Source organism: Aulonocara stuartgranti, assembly GCF_965226115.1.
Source record: "Aulonocara stuartgranti genome assembly, chromosome: 12".
Lineage (NCBI taxonomy): Eukaryota > Metazoa > Chordata > Actinopteri > Cichliformes > Cichlidae > Aulonocara > Aulonocara stuartgranti.
In genome coordinates, this window is record NC_138948.1 from 11,189,225 (window position 1) to 11,208,552 (window position 19,328).

General features: G+C 38.5%; 1 protein-coding gene across 1 annotated transcript in view; it reads left to right on the forward strand.

The window, feature by feature from the left end:
• cspg4ba (chondroitin sulfate proteoglycan 4ba) overlaps positions 1-15,312 on the forward strand; it is a 28,231-nt gene extending 12,919 nt beyond the window's left edge. The window contains exons 5-10 of the mRNA XM_082554782.1: positions 133-309; positions 5,902-6,100; positions 7,309-7,440; positions 9,883-10,055; positions 10,472-10,655; positions 11,118-15,312. Coding sequence (XP_082410908.1) covers positions 133-309; positions 5,902-6,100; positions 7,309-7,440; positions 9,883-10,055; positions 10,472-10,655; positions 11,118-13,162 — 2,910 coding nt within the window. The 3' untranslated portion in view covers positions 13,163-15,312. The remainder of the gene's footprint in view (positions 1-132; positions 310-5,901; positions 6,101-7,308; positions 7,441-9,882; positions 10,056-10,471; positions 10,656-11,117) is intronic.
• Positions 15,313-19,328: the final 4,016 nt, after the last annotated feature.

Here is a 19,328-nt window from a genome sequence, read left to right on the forward strand (position 1 = left end):
ATTATTATCATGTGGAAATTATATGCAAGAGAAGAGATTGTGACCTAAGCATCATAAGGTAGTTTTATGCACTGCTGTGTTTTGGAAGACCCTTTGCTATGCCAGTCTATCCTTTCTGTGATCATTATTCAGGTGGAGCATGAGTTCATTTACTACGTCCACGACAGCAGTGAAACCTTAGCTGACAATTTCACTTTGGTGGCCAATGATACGAGCTTGAGGAAGCAGAGTGCAGCTCAGATGGTGCACATCCAGGTTATACCCACCAACGACGAGCCTCCTGTTATTATAACCAACAGGGTCCTCAGGGTGAGTCTGCTCTATATTTAAACTTCAGACACTTTTTTTTTTACTAGGAGGTCTGGCACTAGAGCGTACTGTCATGTGGGCAGTGTTACAAGTTGCCATGGCTGGCTGGCAGGGTGGATGGGGGAAACTATGTTTGCTATGTGGAAGAGGGTCCATAGGGGTTTGCAGCATAGAATAGCAACTTAAATCAAGCATAAAAAGAACTTGCAGGAAAGTCTGGTATGATGTTCAGAAGTTAAATTTTCAAACAACTCTAACCAGTATTGAGATATATCACAATGACTTGAACAATGAGCTGCTATTTTTGGGGGATCTGGAGTGGCTGGAAATGATTTCTTAGGCTTATTATAAAAACTTTTAATTAAGTCAAGGATTATTTCCGAGCATTACAGAGACAGTAGATCCAATGGTGAAAATAAATTTCCATAAATAAAATCTGTTCAACAATATTCAAGTGTTGAGTGTTTAAAAATGGTAAACATTTTGACCACGCTGCCTCATTTTGGTCCACTTTTGCTCTACTTCACCTTTATTTTTGTCCTTTTCTTACCAAAGGAAAATGTTCTGGTTACTTAATATATGTTTAGTATACTGTATGTGAAAAGCAATCCCTACTCAGATATGTTATACATATCTATACTTATAAATTAAACAAGTTGTCTTTTGTGTATATTTGCTGAGCAGTGCTGTCTTGTGCTACTCTGTAATACAAATACAACTCTGGCTGGAGTTGGAGGAGATCCAGCTGTAAGGAGAGTTTGAAGTATAGGTCTTTGTAGTCTGTGCCCCAAATGCCTCAAATTCCTCTGGGATCCTGCAGACACAGAGAGGAGCAACTTCTAACATTTACTGTGCTAAAGAGTAGCTGGCAAGTTTTACATTTTGGTGATGTTGACTGACAAACTGATCTGCATGTGTGCTCTGTTAAATTTAAATCAAATGAGCCATTTTTTCTTTTCTTTTTTCTTTTTTAAATATGTGTTAAGTTGGAGGTCAAGGCTTTTAAGTCTAGGGAGCTGATTCATCAGTGGCCACAAGGTGGCCCTGTCTTACCTCTAATCATTGGTCTTAAAAATGCCCTGCACATGATTTTAAGAGAGTGAACTTTTTTCTTGCAATCATGTGTGTATATGCATTTGAATTATTTTAGAAAAAACACTTTTTATGCAAATATTACATTCTCTGTTTCAGTTTTTTAAAAAGACTTGCTATATTTCTTTTTGCAAGCTGGAATTATCAGTACACGTTACCTGCCCTTGGAAATACTCCAGTATTTCCAGAGAGAGAGAGATGGTGGCTGAGTGGTTAGGGCACATATCACATGGTAAATGTGTACCCGATGTGACATTAGCTGCTGGCTGTTTGCTACAGGTCATAGCCCCTACTCCTTTTGCCACATTTCAACTCTTTATTTACAGAAATAAAGACCAACAATTGTTTCTTGAAAATATCTTGTGTAACTGAAACCAGTATTGTTCATGGCGATGCTGCACTGAGTTGTGAGGACTCTTTCTCATAGTGCAGCGTTCCACCTTTTGAACTTGCCAAGAGAATAAAGGCTAAGACAGACACATGATTAAATAAAAGAAGACATCTTATTAAAAACATGTTAAAAAGAAGCATCAAGCAGTTTAGGTTTTGCACTAATGACTCAAATAAATTTGTCTAATCTGTCATCTCTATTACTAAAGCTGTAGCCTGATAAGCAGCAGCATGAGGTCTATCATATCTCATGTGTGCTGTTCATCAGTCCTGCTGTGACTTCCTGTTAAATAGGGGATTATTGGAGGTGGAGTCATTTCACACCAGAAGAACGCACACTCACTTAAGATGTTCTGCTGCAGGGCTGATGTGGAGTGTGTGTTGTCCCATTCCAGAGGCTTCTATTTGATTGGTATACATTATGATCCATTTAAATAATGTAACAATTTAAAGTATAAGGCCAGCTCATTGCTAATTATCATTTGAGCTTTTCAGGTCCATTCACCAGTGTTTAGTGTTTTATTTAAGTTCAGATCCAACTTGACATATTTAGTTCTATATTTTTAAAGTAAGGAATGCATTTTTTTTTCTTTTTGTTTTTCTTTCTTTTTTTGTTTCACTCTTGTTCAAAATTCTCTCTTCTGCAAACTGTGATAATTGTTCACTTTGCCCACCTTTCACCAAGCACAAACCTGCCAATAAACAAGAGTCTGCTCGGTAAACAACAGTGAAAACAACAGTGATCACACCTTCAACACAAAAAAGCACATGATGAAACTTAATTCTGTAAAACATACAAAAAATATTTTTTAACAGGAAGTGTTTACTTGTTCTCTTTTTAGAACGTTATATCTGTTGATTAAGTAGAAACCTAACTTTTTTTCTTTCTTTCTTTTTTTTTTTTTTAACTCATTTAGAAATGCTGTGATCATGTAGTTTGTGTGATTTGAAAAAAACAATTTATAGAAACTCAAGTTTGGAAGAGTGTGCATCACGTGTAGCATTTTTAGCATCTCAGCTGAACAGACAGTAGTGCAAGGTGAAGTGATGTCTTCACGGTAAGTTGTTTACTGATTAATAATTACGTGGTAAATAATGAATCCACTACTATCCACTGCCCCTAAAATTAATGTTTTTACTTTCTGGCTCAGCTTTGGTTGTTTGGTTCTCAGCATTCATACCAAAAGCTAAAAGTATGAATCTTGGTCCGTATAGAGTTATGTAGATACTCGCTGACAGTTTTCTAGTACTAGTAGTAATTTTCACATTTGATGCGATAGGAGCTTTGTGTCATGGTGCGTTATCCTGCTGGAAGCAGTCATGAGAAAATGGGTACACTGTAGCTATTAAGAGATGGACATGTGGTGTTTAAATGATGCTCATTTGTACCTAACGAGTCCAAAGTGTGCTAAGAAAATATCCCCATTACCATTACAGCATCATCACCTACCATACTTGTTGGTACAAGTCAGAATGGATTCATTCTTTAATGACACCAAATTCTGGCCCTGTTATCTAAACGTTGCTGCAGAAATCAAGACTCATCACTCCAATCTTCTGACATCAACATGGGCTTTCCACCCAGAGAACTGTTGCTCACTGAATATTTTCTTTCTTAATGACCATTCTCTGAGAAAATCCCAGTGTTCAACAGTTTTTGAAATACACATTTAGAGTCGCTTAAATCAGGTTTTCTTGACCATGTATAAACCTAAATGCAGAGTTGTTGCCGTATGATAAGTTGATTAAATATTTATGTTAGGGAGAAGTTGAGGAGGTGTCCCAAACAAAGTGGGCAGTGAGTTTGTCAGCACTGCTATTTACTGATTCTGTTGTTAATATACAGTTTAGCTATAATCTGTTTTCTTTTTGAAACTGTTGTATTGGATGATTTTTGACATTTTGTTTGGCCTATTTTTGTGCTCTGTCATTAAAGATTCAGCTCTGTAAACAAACAAGTTCAACACAATTGCCCAATAGCTCCATGGCACCCCAGTGTGTTGAGCTAAAGTAGATGGTTGAACACAAACACTGCTATGGAGATCTGGCATTTTAGGGTTGATGCTAGATATTATAGAACTGCAGTCCCCAACCTTTTTTGCGCCACAGACCAGTTTAATGTCAGACAATGTTTTCACGGATTGGCCTTTAAGGCGTCACAGAAAAATACAACAAAATAAAATGATACAGCCAAGACAAAAACTGTGGTATTTTGTAAATATAATAATAAATGCGAATTCACTGTGTAATTGTGTAACTTTATTAGCGGCATCCTCCTGAAATGCGCCAACAACATTTCAGAGTAGCATCCTCCTCTCTACCCCTTAATGCTCTCTGGTCGGTATGGTAACGCATAAATATTTCTTTCAAAATAAGACACACAACTACAACACGGGAAAAGACCCAGGGAAACCAAGTTAACGATAAACACCCGAGCCTCAACTCTCGCAGGTCTGTGGCCCGGGGGTTGAGGACTGCTGGTATAGAACAAAGCACCAACCTCTGACAAATTTCTGAGCTTGCAAGCTATCCTGAAACTTTGGATAAGCAAGCTTACTTACAAGGGACTAGTTTTTCCACCATTACCAAAAGATACAGGCTGTGCACCCTGAACACACCTACCCAGATGTATCAGCCACTGCTGGTTATTAGACTGAGGGTGGCCAGTGGGAAAATAATAAAAAAAACACCCAACCCTAGTTTGTATCAGCGGAATGTTTAAACCTTTTACTTATAGGTAATCTATACGGACTTTTACAGTCGTGAATGTTTAGGGAATAACAAGATAACATTTAATTTCATAAAATCATCGTTTTATGATTTTCTTTTTGTAGCATTTGACACAAGACTAAATAAAAATAAAATTTATTTTTGTCCTAGGAAGTACACACAACACAATTATCATCTTTAATATTGCTGGCATTGATCTTCTCATCACAGAAGACAGGTTTGTGCCAATATAAAAAGCACAGATGTTAATAGAATTAATGATGGCTGTATTCCTTTGAGCTGCTTCAGTTTCAGGGATCTGTTATTGCTGCTGCTGGTGACCTGACATGTTATAAAAGCAGAGGTGTTGTTAATATCATATGTGACACGTGTTCTTTGACAGCTCAAAATGTCTTACAAGGAAAAGGTTTGTGCAGTTCATCGCATTTTACAGGCCATACATTCACATCATTCTGATCACAACATTGCATTAATTACTGTGGAATGACAACCTGTCCTAACAACAATTGCTTGTTATGCAATCGTTCTTCTGGACTGGACTGTAGAAGCTCATCTTTTGTTGTCAAGTGTCTGCACGGTTCAGTAGTTTCGTGTTCTGTGTGTGAATGAGATCCTCTGTTTCTTCGTGTTAGCCTTGAGCTTTTGAATTTACATGGAAGCAATACTTCACTGTACCAAACCAACACTCTGCAGAACACCTAACTGTGTATAAAGTTTACATGGCTATATTTAGTCTTGAAATGTCCTTGGTTTGAGTGACAGTTTTCCTGAGGTTTTTATTGTATTACCACCTATATTTGCCTGAGTTAGAACATTTTTTGTAGCAGTCCTTCTGTGGATGTTATGTTGCACAGAAGCAAGACAAAAGAAAGAAGAAGAAAGCCTGTGAAATAGCCTTATAGCTGGATTCGCACTCAAAGCATCTTTGTCAGTTGCATTAGCTAATGAATGACAGGAACACATGAGCTAATTCTGTGGTCTTTTATGTGCCTGGCTTTTATTTCATTTGTATGCTATTATATTTTTGCAGAAAGTAGGTGTAGCTTAGCTGTGGTGCAGATACTTTTAATTCATAAAATGGCACATAATTTTGCTCTACCTTACAGACTTTGTACTGCATACTTCTTCTACACTGCCTAGATTAAATGGGAAAAGATTGGCATTTACAAATGTAAATAAGCTTTATTTTAGCAAGTTTTGTGCCCCAGTTTCATGATCAGATGTGGCAGCTTTTTATTCCAAATACCACAATAAATGTCAAACTTGGGTTTAGCTGTCATGCACTGTGAGCCTCTGCATTATGAGCCCTGTCAAACAAAATCTTGTAGATTCCTTGAGGTCAGATGGTCTCTGCTCTGTCCTTGTCTGCCCCCTGTCCAGGTGTGGGTGTCCTCAGTGACAGAAATCACTTTGGATGATCTGAGTGTGCAGGACCAAGACACACCACCAGAGGAGCTCCACTTCATGGTGACTCCACCCAGCAATGGACACCTGGCCCTGAAGAGCGCCCCGATGAAGGCAGTGCTCAACTTCACCCAGGCCCACATAGACCAGGGGCAGCTGGTGTTTGTTCACAAAGGTAAATGTATTTTCCATGCTATATCAGAGAGAGGACTACTGAATTTAATATTTTAATTTGAATTATTTAAATATTTAACTAGAAATAGCAAACTTTGTCCAGCCAATTTCATATTAAAATAATTTTGATAAATGCTAACTACCAAACAGGAATGTAATTAATAATTATTCAGCCAGATTACCATCATAATATTATTCAGTATGTAATTTTTTATAGTCTGCTGCCCAAATTAATTTGTATAGTCTTTAATCAGGTTCTATTTCATCAGTTAAAAGGAACATTTTGTATTAAAATTGTGTTTTTAAACACAAACTCACACACAAATATAAAGGTCATACACTAAGAATGAGTGAACACAATATTTAGCTCATAGGCAATACAAGCTCAAGGTCTAAACAAGTACAGTTTCAGGTCCTTCGTGTTCTAGAAGTAACTCAACCCAGAGTCGATACTCTAAACTGGAAATTTCCAAACAAAAGCTAATGTTCTGTGATGGACACTGGAGTAGTTTCTGTTGCTATAGGGTATTCAGCAGATATACTGTGATATATTATATTCTTTTCATTCTCTTGCATGGTTTAAATGAAATAATTCCAAATATTTTTAAATCTTTTATTTTTGCCATTCCTTTTTGTACCCACTAGAAGGTGCTGTTAGCAATTGCTACAGTTTGATGTTCTCTCCAGTTTCTCTGTGAATTAGAGTAATCTGTAGGAACGGTGTGCAACCTTCTTTCTTATCCATTGGCTTGATTGCATAAATGAGACCGGCCAAGTGGGCTGAAAGTCAGATTGAAGGTGATAATACTTGATAGTCTGGAACTGCTGTGACGTAGTGAATAACTTTTGTCAACATTTAATGGTGACTCAGATCAGGGTTCTGCTTACTGTTTTGATTTTTATCTACCTTTTTCTTTGTTTTGTGCCACCATGAAAGCTTGTCATAACAGCGTGCAAGACTAAAAGAAAGTGTTCTTTTTACATGCGTGTACCCACACGTACATTATAATATTTATGTTCTATACTCAGAGGTTACTTAGACGTTTGGAATTGTTACATTTTCTTGAGCTCTTTTATATGTCTGTGCCAAGAATAAAGTAAAAACTTGTACATACAAAACTAAATGAAGGCTGTTTTTTCTTGAGTAAAGGAAATGCCACTTATCCTTTGATCTGTTAATATTAGTGTTTTGTTTAATTATGTTTCCAGGTGCTATGTCAGGAGGATTCAACTTCCAGGCCAATGATGGTGTGAACTTCACTCCCAGACAAATCTTCAGTATTACTGCTAAAGCCCTAGCTCTCAGTTTGGAGAAGAGTCAACCACTAAAGGTCTTTCCAGGTAAACCTGTTCTTTGAGAAGCTTGTGATTATTAAAGTCTAAAACTGGCTATATATTTTTAATACTGTTAAAAAAAACAACTATTTGTTTATTTTTTAATATTTGTCCTCTTCCCTCTTCCTTGGTGCTCAGCTCTCAGACAAAGGGTATGAAATATCTGACTTTAAGATGTCCTAAAACTTACAAACAGTGCAATTCTAAAAGAAAAGCAGACCCAGATTTGTACATCAGTGCTGTGTTATTTTTGAGAATAATGGAGCTCAGTGGAACAGTGAACCAGTATGTGGTCTCACTGCATACTTCCACCAAGCAAGAAAAGTCCCTTCACTCTTTACACGAAGCAACTCCCTTGATCCAGAAGCAAATCTGGATTGAGGTTATTTTGATATTTTCTTGAACTGAGCTGTTGTCTTATGTAACTTTGATGTGTTTTACAAAAATATTAAATTCTATTAAATGTTATGCTAAATGTTGAATTTTACCCTCCTTGCATCAGTAAGGAATTCTTCCAGAAATCCTTGGATCTGGATCTAGGTTTAGATCAAATCCATCCATAAGTTTCTGGGTCATCCTCCTAACAAACAAACCAAAACCAGCTGTATCACCTCCTTGACAGAAGTAATGAGCTTCATCTGGCCGTGGTTAAAACCAAATAGCTTTTTTTTCACATGATTTGTTGACAGCAAGAAACAAAAAGACTTGAGTCTAAACTACTAACTATGCTTCCCATTGTTTTATTTTCCCTTCTAATAATATGAGGTTTTTTAAAAGTATTTGTGTCATGATCAAGTGTACAGCTGCTTCCTGAAAAGAACTGAAACGGCATATTTTTATTCGCCTCAGTCATCAACTCATACAAGTTTTCTGTGGTACTAGTAAGAACCATGAGCACAGTATTGGTTTCCTCTTTTTATTTTAGGATTTTTTTGGGGGTGGGGAATTTTTTTTTCTATGAAACATTAACTGTTTCTGACACCATCAGTCTCTACTTAACTGTATTTTGCATCAAAATTTGCTTGTATGCTCAGCCTGACCGCTACCAAACACCACTGAATTCCTTTAGTTAAATAATTCAGCACATCTACAACAGCTGCAGCAAGCACTTTTATCCCCGAATACCAGACCAGTGAATCAGCTTTTGCCATGTCCTAATGTTTTGATATTTTTTACTGTTAATATTTTGGAGATAAAAATAGGCCAGCTGGGTGTTAACTGTGTCTGCAAACATGTTTAGTTTTCTGAGATTTTCAGTAGTCTGTCAGTGGTGGAGATTTTCAGTGTGAATTAGAAGGAACGGATATGGTGAGGATAGAATACAGCCAACTGGCACACTCTGCTGAGCTTCCCAGCCACAGGGTGAGTGGGTACTTGAAAAGCTGTGCCACTGTCTGCCTGAGACAGCCCTGTTTGTGCTTCGTGCCAGGCAAGCCGGAGAGAGAGAGTGAGATATAGAAAGGGCGGGATGGGAGCTTTAACTGACAATGAAGGGTTTTGATGGGGTGAGGGGTGACATGAAACACTTTCACAGTGTGGAGGGAAGATAGATTTATTTATTTTTCCTCTTTCCTCACAGACACCTTAAATGTCTTGGTGCTTTCTGGGAAACTGTGCAAACACTTCTTGCTAAATGGTTGCAAATGCTGAATTTAGAAACCACATTTACCTGAAAGCATTCTTACGGATAGTCGTAGTGCCAGTAAAGACATTTACACTTTTATTTTAGTACACAAAGCTAATTATCTAATTGGCCGATACAGTTACTTAATGGTGGGAATACTGGATATTATTAGAAGCTTGTTTTTTGTCGTTAAAAGATAAGAAACTTGTTGCTCTCTCTTCTTCCAGGCAGGAAATTTCCCATGATAGATATGGATGGTGGGAGCACTGCTTAAAAAAAGTGATGAATGGGTTACACTGTGCTTTCACCCCTCTGTCTCTCTATCTTTGATTTCCATCATTCATCACCAGACTTTTAGGATCCCAACAATATTCACAGTGACAGGAGGACTGTGGAAATCTATGTAATCCATCTTAAGAAGAAAGAATTCCTTAGAAGTCACCTATTACTCTCAGTGGACACTTCTTTTTACATTTTCCCCGAGCGGAAGATTTACGTCTGCAAGGAGCCGATCTACTTTTAAATTCTTGTTTGGATGTGCTGTAAAAATGTCTCTGATGTCTGCAGTGCTGCTTTAATTTGACACATCAAAGGAATCTCATCGGTCTATTCCAGACCTTGTTTTGCATAATTTGGAGTCAAAAAGATGTGGAACGCATTCAAAGGGGAAAACTTACAAAATGTAGAAAAAAAGGTTTTAACTGCGTGGTTTCAGCTAACTTGATACTCAATTCAATAAAACAATCTTTTTGTTGACGGATGCTGAAGCAGGCCACTTTATCAGTAAAGCTACTATTCTTATTTAATTTCTCATTTCTGTACAGGCTCTTCGAGACCAATCACAAATGAGTATTTACAAGCAGTGACCAATGACATGAGCAACACCTCAAACCGTGTAATAACATTCAGTGTGACACGGCATCCTAAACTGGGGCGTCTGGTGATGAGGCAGCCTAATAATTCAACAGCAGACATCTCCACTTTCACACAAGATATGGTAAGTGTGAGGAGCCAGAGGTCATGCCCATACTTATCACCCTTATGTGCTATGTAATATGAAACAGAGAAAGACTAAACAATAGGCTTTCTCCGCTGATGTGGAACACTGCCAGATTTCCTCTGTATGAATAAAACATGTAATGCTTTTATGTAATCAATTATTACTGGTGGATTATTATGTGACACAGACACAGTTGTGATGGTTGTCCTATATTTACCGCTGAGCAGAGCAGATTTAAAGTAATGAATAAATATTATGCAGACTGCAGAAACATCTTTAAGAATGAGGCCGCTGCACAGATTACACAGTTGATTATGTTCATTTTGAGGATGGCTGATTTCAGTAACTTCATAGATGTACATTTCTTTTGTAACTTGGCTTGCCTGACTCTTTGGAGTGTGTGTGTACCACAGGTGGACAAGAAAGAGGTTTTTTACATTCAAACTCCTGTTGAGTCAGTTGGCTGGGAAGCCATGGACTCGATGACCTTCTCTGTAGCATCACCACCTGCTTCAGTGGACAGTCTGACCTTCAGATTTGACATCTCATATGAGAATACTGGACCCGAACACAACACAATCCTGCTTGCAAACACAGGTATGAATATGACTCTACAGCTGTGTTAGCAGCTCTGGTCAGACACGCTGCTGCTTTGAGGTAAAAAAAAAAAAATTAACTTCATCATGTGAGCATCCTTACAATATGTGTGTTCTGAACTGGTGTAAAATTCAGATGAAATTGGGAGACGGCACAGATAACAGAGTTTAAGAGAACCAACATTTGTTTAATTAAATGAAAGTGGGAGGAGAAAAAGTCAGTGCCTAAGTGTTTAAAAGAAAGAAAAGTAAACCAGAAAAACACCCAGACAAGCCACATGCTTGCCTGCTGGGGAGAAGCAAGAGAATATTAGCTACCAAGCCCTCCTTTTTTAAAACAATTAGTCAAGTGGCAGGTGTGCTTTCTCCTAGGACCCACCTCTCAAACTCTTAAAACTGTAGATGATGGCACTAACATTAGCACATTGTTGGGACTGACTAATTGAAGTTTGCTTGGTGACAGGTGCTGAGGTGACAGAAGGGGAGAGTGTCATCATTGACGAGTCCAAGCTCGATGCCACTAACCTGATGTCCAAGCTGCCTACACCTCAGCGTAGCTCCTATGAGGTGTGGTTTCAGGTAACATCTCTGCCTCAACATGGTGTCATCGTGGTTGGTGAGAGAAACCTAACCAAGGAGAAACCTAATTTCTCACAATTCATTATTAAAAAATATGGTATCACCTATAAACACGACAACTCGGAGACAACTCAGGATTCTTTTATATTCAGCGCTTGGCTTAATCCTAAGGGAAAAACTGCGCAACGCCCTGAAGATGACAGTGATGTTGTTGTGGAGCATTTTAATATTACAGTCATCCCTGTGAATGACCAGCCACCTTTGCTAAAAACCAAAGCTCCAAGTCTGAAGGTGGTACAAGGAGATACAATAGCCCTTGGGCCAGAAAATCTCAAAATTGAAGACTTGGACAATCCTCCTGATGATATTAAGTTCTCCGTGATAAGCAAGCCAAGCAATGGTTACTTGGCTCTCAAAGGAAGTTTGAATGAGTCAATAGTGGCCTTTACCCAAGCTCAAATCAATAACAGAAGTGTCTGTTTCGTCCATGATGGAAGTTCTGTCTCTGGAGCGTTCTACTTCAGTGTTACAGATGGCTATCATAAACCAATATACAAACTCTTTAACCTAGAAGTGTCAGAAATTACCATCACTCTTGTCAAAAATACTGGATTAGAACTCCAGCAAGGTAGGACTTTAGTATCTCTGACCGAGGACAACCTTGCTGCTGAGACCAATGGGAAAAATGTCACAGTTTACTACCAGATTACAAGGCCTCTGAGATTTGGCAAACTTTTGAGAGACAACCGAGAGGTTACGCTGTTTGACCAGGAAGATCTCCAGACAGGAAGGTTGTCCTACCATATGATCTCCCTTTCTTCTGTCGAAGACAGCTTTGAGTTCACTGCTTTCACTTCAGAGGCAAATCTGACTGACCAAGTGCTTAACATAACTGTGAAACCTTTACTCCAGACTGGTAAAGGTTTAAGGATTCCCAATGGGATTACGGTCAAATTCAATGTAAACTTTCTCAATGCATCTGAACTGGCTAATATAAGTGACAGTGACCCCGTCTTTGAAGTATTATCCCATCCTAGGTATGGGAAAGTGGTTCGACCAAAATTAAAAATGACCATAAAAGCTATCCCAGTGGAGTCCTTCACCTTTCAAGAGATCATGCAGGCGAAGGTAGCCCTAGAGCTGAATGCTAACATGACTGGAGTTGAAGAGCTAAACGATTCAGTAGTATTTGTTCTGAAAGCTGATAGCGTCCAACCTGCTAAAGGGGAATTACATTTTACAGTTGTGCCATATGATCCAGCATTTTTTCCACCCACAAAGAGTCCTGTTTCAGCTACATCATCTGTGCCTCAGGCATCAATCAAGACTGCTTTTCCAGTCCTGTCTACAGTTTTCCTCTCCACCCAACAACCAAGCATAAACCAGCAAAAGTTCAGAGGACGCAACCGCTGGGGAAACTCCAACAGAACTAGCGTTTTTGGTACAACTCTGGGCAAACCATCTCAAACAGAGGAGTTTCTCTTCAAAAACACACCAGTTCGTGTCGAGTCCTACCCTCAAAAAACGTCTAATCCACTCCTGATTATCTTACCACTGCTTGCTCTGCTGCTGCTGCTTGTAATCATCTTTGTGGTGCTGGTTGTCTTTCTTCGACACCACAGGCAAAGAAAGCAGAGCACTGCTACAGCACAGGAGCAAACATCCACCGGTCTTCCAAACAGTTCATCTTACCAAGGCCAAACCCAAAGGAGCCCAGCAGTTCCCACTGTGACTGTCACTCCTCTAAACCATAACTGCCCAGGCAGCCCAGTGCTTGATCGGTTATTGACACCAAACCAGGGCACAACTTATAACGCAATAGATTCAAACATGGTTGTAAGTTCATGGAGTAATGGCTCCCCTGTTACATCATGTCAAATGATTAGAACCGCTACTCCCACTTTGCAGAAGAATCAATACTGGGTATGATCTTTTATAGCAGAAGTTGTCACTATTCAGGTTTTAGAGTTACATGACCACTGACGGTGTGACAATAACTTGTTCACCATTTTGGATGTATGACGCAATATGATGAAATGAATAAGGCCCTAGTCACACAGGCTGCAAAGGAAAAATATTTGTTCCCTAGCTGGTTGTCGAATGGTTGCTGGCTGTTACCTTGAATCCAATAGCTACAGTCCCAGTCACACGGGCCTAGAGACCAGTCAGCAACCATCTTGGGTTGGCAGAAGGAGAATAATTTAGCAAGGAAAATTTCAAGAGTTTTTGTAAAGAGCTAAACAAGAGCTAAAACATGCCCTTAAATGCTGTCCCAACAAGGTGATAACAATATTCTGTGTCTGCTGGATGTGAAACGTCCTTTGCGATATATTTATCAGAAGCAGGACAGCTCATTAACTCATTGTCCATCACCACAACCACTGCTGCACATTCAGTTAGTGGGACAGAATCTGTTCACTAGAGCATTTACAAAGTGGTAATTGTAGAGAATTATAAACAATGTTTGTGCCTCATGTATATGTAACCAACAATGTCCTCATGCATGTTGCAGTTTCTCCCATTAAGAGTTATGAACAGCAGAGTGGAAGATGATTCTAATAACTGTGAATTACTAAGACTGACACTGGCATTTCAACTGATTGTGCAGATTTTGTGTAGATATTATAGTTTAGAAATGTTGTAAACTCAGGAAGTTTGTCATTCACCTTTATTGAGGGTTACATGTGTTGTTGATAACTGAGGTCCATTTAAAATTATGGGACATAACATAAAGGAAAATCTGCCCAAAATGTTTCCCAGCATGGCTTTGTACCACTCTCTTCATAGACCCGATCAAGTCATTGATAACACATTTGGTTAAATGATGTAATTTTATTTTACTCTTTCCAGTATTTTTATATTTAAAGAAGTGCATACAAAAAAATCAAGGTAGAAATCTTTTAAATTATACAACTCTACTCTTACTCTTCACATCTTTACCTCAGTTATTAAATATAAAACACAAGGATTATTCTATAATTTATTAATAGGCTCATTGATCTACAACTCACCTGAGGTGTAGCATGTTTGCTTTTTATTGAGGAGTGACTTTTGTGTACAAAACGTCACTGTACTACAGCTGCTGACAGGGCTTTCCTAGAAAAAGAGCAGATTTTCTGTGACTGAAATGAGTCCTTGAACGATATATAATTATTATTTATCACTGATAAACCAGTTCTAACTTATGTGGTCAAATTATTGAATACGTCTGGTGTACACTGTAATGTAACTGCTGTAAATGAATGGTACTGCTCTGGGGGATGAGACTGCGGTCAGATAAAATTACCATTGGCATGAAATTATTTTATACTGAAGAGAATTGTCCTTTTATTTTATGCTAGTCTCGACTCAGTTGTGTAACTTGCCATGTAACAGAAGTGTCATATTTATTTATACCATATTTTAAATAAACCTAATGTTTGTAAACAGCTTATTTTTATTTTAGTTTCTGCAGTAGCAGTGTAATATGCGTGTGTAGTCGTTCTGGTCAATTATTAGTTTACTTCTCCTCATAAAAAAATGTTTAGCAACCAAATTATCACTTATTTCTTTCCTTCCTAAATGGGTTTTTGGCAGTTTCCGCTATCACTGTAATTTAAACTATCTTGCTGCTTGTTACCCTCCACTTTGTGGCACTATGCTTGCTACAAAAAAGACGAATTACACCATTAGATAAAGATGTGTTGTGATCATGAATTCTCACAGTTTCCTGCAATTACTTTAATGAATGTTCATGCGATGTTATCTGCACTAAGATGTGTTTGTCCCCTCCATAAAAATGTCTGTTCAAATACCTAATATGTTCACAGCAAATGCCAGTGAATCTGAGTGGCTGCAAACCTGGTTGCCATGTAGTGTGATTTGCAAAACCAAGTGAGTCTTTTTTTTCTAGCTGAAGCTTCCCTGCTGTGAGTCAGTCCACATGGCTGATGGTATCATGTGAAGAAAGCAATTACTTGTTTTCTTGACCCGAAGCACACAAACACAGGGGACGTTACAGGTGTTAATTAAAGATGACAGTGAGTTCATGAAGTATGCAAGAAACACATTCAGCTCAAGACTCGTACACAATCAGTGCTGGGCAGCTGGGGGTGTCTTGTTGACTGTAAATGAGCTAATGGCGCTCATTTACAGAAAGCAGTGAGCAGCTGCATCACATGCGAGCTGGAAAATTAACACAGTGATGTCAACTGCCCTTCACGGGGATACTGTTGCTAACCACAATAATGACATTCAGAAAGTGAAAGTGCAACAAAGCACAGGAAGACCTGAGTTTATTGTTGCCATGGCCGTGTGTAGGGTCCTTAGAAAAATAGAGAATGTACGCCTAAGCATAAATAAGTTCTGCTGTAAATTGAAAACGTCTTGCATCGTTTCACCAACAGATACATAGCTGCACGATGTTCTATACTGCAAAGTGAATACTTTAAAAAAGGTAAATGAAACTTTAAATGTATTTTTATTTTTTTGCATTCCACAGCTTTTGCAATTTAGAAAAAAATTAGACACGATGGAGGAAAAAAACGGGACCAAAGGCACTGTAAAAAGAAAGAATTCGCTTTATCTTTTCTTGGTGTTTGACTGCTTTTCGACAAAGAGGAGCTGCCTTTGCAACTGCAAAATGAATACAAGATGGAAGCTGCAAGAAGTGCAGTTTGTCGGGACTGCAGAAGGGAAGCAGTCCCCACAGGCTCGTATTGAAATGTCCAACTTTACAACATTAAAAAGCATGTTTAGATCCTCGTAGCAACTGTCCTTGGGCTGATGATGATGATTGTTATTATTATTTTAATAATAACTCATATACCTGGATAATTAAAGGGGGTATGATGGCTTTGATTGTCAGGTGTTCTGACTGGCAGCTGGAGCCACTGTCTGCTAGGCCTCATGCCCCACTTAGTTATTAAACTGGAGCTCTTCAGTCTGTCTTTAATGTATTATCTGTCTTGTATTACGGCTTGCTTTGTATTGCTGACCATCCCAGAAGTTTGTGCTTCAGTTTTGATGACTGATCTTTTACTGTTTTATTAGTCCTTCAGTTACCACTAACTACCCAGTGTTTGTGTCTGTATGTTGCACATTTATAACTTATGAATGCAGCTTGGTAACCAAGTATAGCTAAAGTCAGCTGTAAAACTAATAATGTGACCCAAAAGTCCAAAATCAGTGGGAGGCAAATCCATATTTTATACTCTGTTTTTGACACAAGCAAGGTGTCACACGCTTTTGACCAGGAGATCTTCAGGAATAATTTTGGCTCCCTTGGATGTTATCTTTGGATTAGGTAAGGTGGTCTTTCTTGGCTAAGATGTATTCTTGTATTATTTAGAAATGCTGCCTTCACCACTTACTGCTTTCAGCTAGGAGCCGTAGCATACTGTGACCTAGTCAAATAATGTCAGAGCGAAGGATTGGCATGATTTGCAGGCTAGCATTTGTTTCCATATAGAGTAAGCTTTAACCGTGAAATAGTTTTACATTTCACTAATCCAAGGTACCTGAGTTTTATTACATTCTTAAAGTCTTCTATTTCAACTGACCATTTATTGTGTTATTATTCCATTGACATTTATCCTTTCTTCTTGCTGCCCAGCCCTAATCTGTTTTCATTTAGCCAGTTCTTTTATTGATGTGACAACAATTGCGTCCTTAGATGTGGTCTTTGAATATCAGTTGTGATCCGGTCCATGCAGAGTTTAGACCGCAGGAGCACAAAAGCCAAACTTTTTCAGGACACCAACACGTGTCGTGAAGAACAATAAGAGTCAAACATGGTTTGTACCGTGTTGATGGCGCTCCTGTTGAGGAGTTGGATTCTGTATACATAAGCTTCTCGGAATGCTTTACCAGATTAGCTCAAGTGAAATCCTGTCCTGAACACATTCTTGTTATTTAAATTAATTAAACATCTGGATGGGGCAATAGTAGGAGAACTCAAAAATATCCCCTTTTCCTCTCCAGATTGGTACATTAATGCTGGGAATCCTTGCCTTGGACTCTCATTTGGACCGTTTGTTTCCATGCATAGTTTATAACATTTTTCAGAAATTCCAAGAAGGTGTGACAATAAGAGTGTTCCAGGGGAAAAGAAGACAAAGAGCAAACATTGCATATTACATATTACAAATATTATTTGAAAGAAATGACTAGGACAACAGAAAAACTTGTGTTCTAGGCAGGAAGGGTTTAAGTGGAAATTAAAAAGGTAAAGCAAACCCACTCCTTTACCCAGAGAAGTAAACAACGGCACACACTACCCAAACGCTGCCAGGATAATGACACAGGGGAACTAGATACTTCCTCTCACTCCTAGACTTTGCACTCCTAGGGTGTTTTGCCAAGTAGAGTCAGCTGTGTGCAAATCATTGCTCCACAGGAAGAGTGGTGGTACCTAACTCAGAAGAGGAAGTGAGAGAGCAACACTACACAGAGATGCACAACAACCCACAGTGGACCTGCTGGGACTGTAACACCCCCACTCGTGGTGTAAAGCAGGGTTAGATTCTGCTTGCAGAGGGACGTGTTGGTTAAAGCAGCCGTCCAAACACTCGGTCAGCTGAGGCCTGTCGCTGTCGAGTTTACATGGTCTCCCTGGGAGTGTTTGGATTCTCTCCAGCCTCTTGGGTAATTGGTGAATCTAAACTGACATAATCAGAGAGTGTGAGGTTGCCACTCAGTGTTAACCCTGTAATGGACGAGTGACCTGTCTGGGGTGGACAGCTCTGGATTGAAAAAGCAGAATGGCTTAAAAGATGTTTAAAGGATTATTATTAACTCACCACACACTGTGCCAACAATTAGGAGTCATCAGAAGCGCCCCGTACTTTTTTAGTAGGTCCACCATACTGATAAAAATGACTGAACCAGTTTCAAGTGTCACAATGTAACAAATCTCACATTTTCCCAGGACCAGCTCTGAGCAACAGTATCATGGGTTATAGTCTGTAATATAAAGTAACAGAAACGGGCACAGGCACCTTGTATTTTCTATTTATTTTTATTTATTCATTTATTTTGTGTTTTGATAATTCAATAGAGAAAACTTGAATTTTGGGTAAACTTCCAAAGGTCCCATCATGTCGTGGGAGAGTAGGCTGCTCAAAACAAGTTGATATGTGAAAGGTTTTCTATATAACTGAATTTCGATATTAGGATAATCCCCTAGCTGTGCAGCTTTCACAATAAAAGCACCATTCACGATACTTATTAAACTGGGACCACAGTACTAGGAGTTGTTGAGGAAGTTTGAAAAATACTAGCGTAATGGTTTTTCAGTAGAGACGGGGGTAAACAGCGGACACACACACAAACATAAACAAACACACAGGCATGTCATTGTCCTTTCCTGTACTTCCCCGTATTTTAATCCAAACCTCCAACCTCAGTCCCAAACTGTCAAGCCAACATTTTTTGTGCCAAAACCACTTTGTTTGAATTCTTTCATCATCACAAAAACCAAAGATAAATCATATAAACACACATATTCATAGTGAGACCACCCGCAAGTGTTATATATGATTAGATTGCCTGTTTGGTTTAGGAATGCAGACGATAGGAAGGACTGAAGTAGCTGTTAACAAACCACTCTGCCTATATTGTCTGGAATAATTTGCATGGTTTGTTTTGTGATTTACACAAATGATTTACAATCTTTTGTTTGGCAGAGCCGAGCAGGGTGTTAAAAAAGAGAGGATACTGAGACACATGTGAAGTTGGTTGGATATAAAGTCAGTGTTTAACCATTAATCTCACTTTTAAAAAATATTAAAATTATTAAATTACAGTAGTGTCCAAAAGTCTTGAGCTGCCCTCATTTTCTTTTTATTTTCATAGTAAAATGGAAAATATTTTCAGCATTTTATTAAAACTTTCCAAAATGCAACCAAATCTATTATGAAAGTTAAAAAGTGCTACTGAGCTTAAATGTCGATATTTTATCTGAATACCTTAATTCTTCTCTTAGGCAGCTTTCCTGTAGTTTCTTTAAGTAGTAGTTCTCTGGGCTTCATGGAAAACTTTTAAAGTCTTGAAGGACTTTAAAAGCTTTTCTTTGATTTTTTTTTTTTTCCCCAGCTTTTTTTCTGTTCAAAATGAT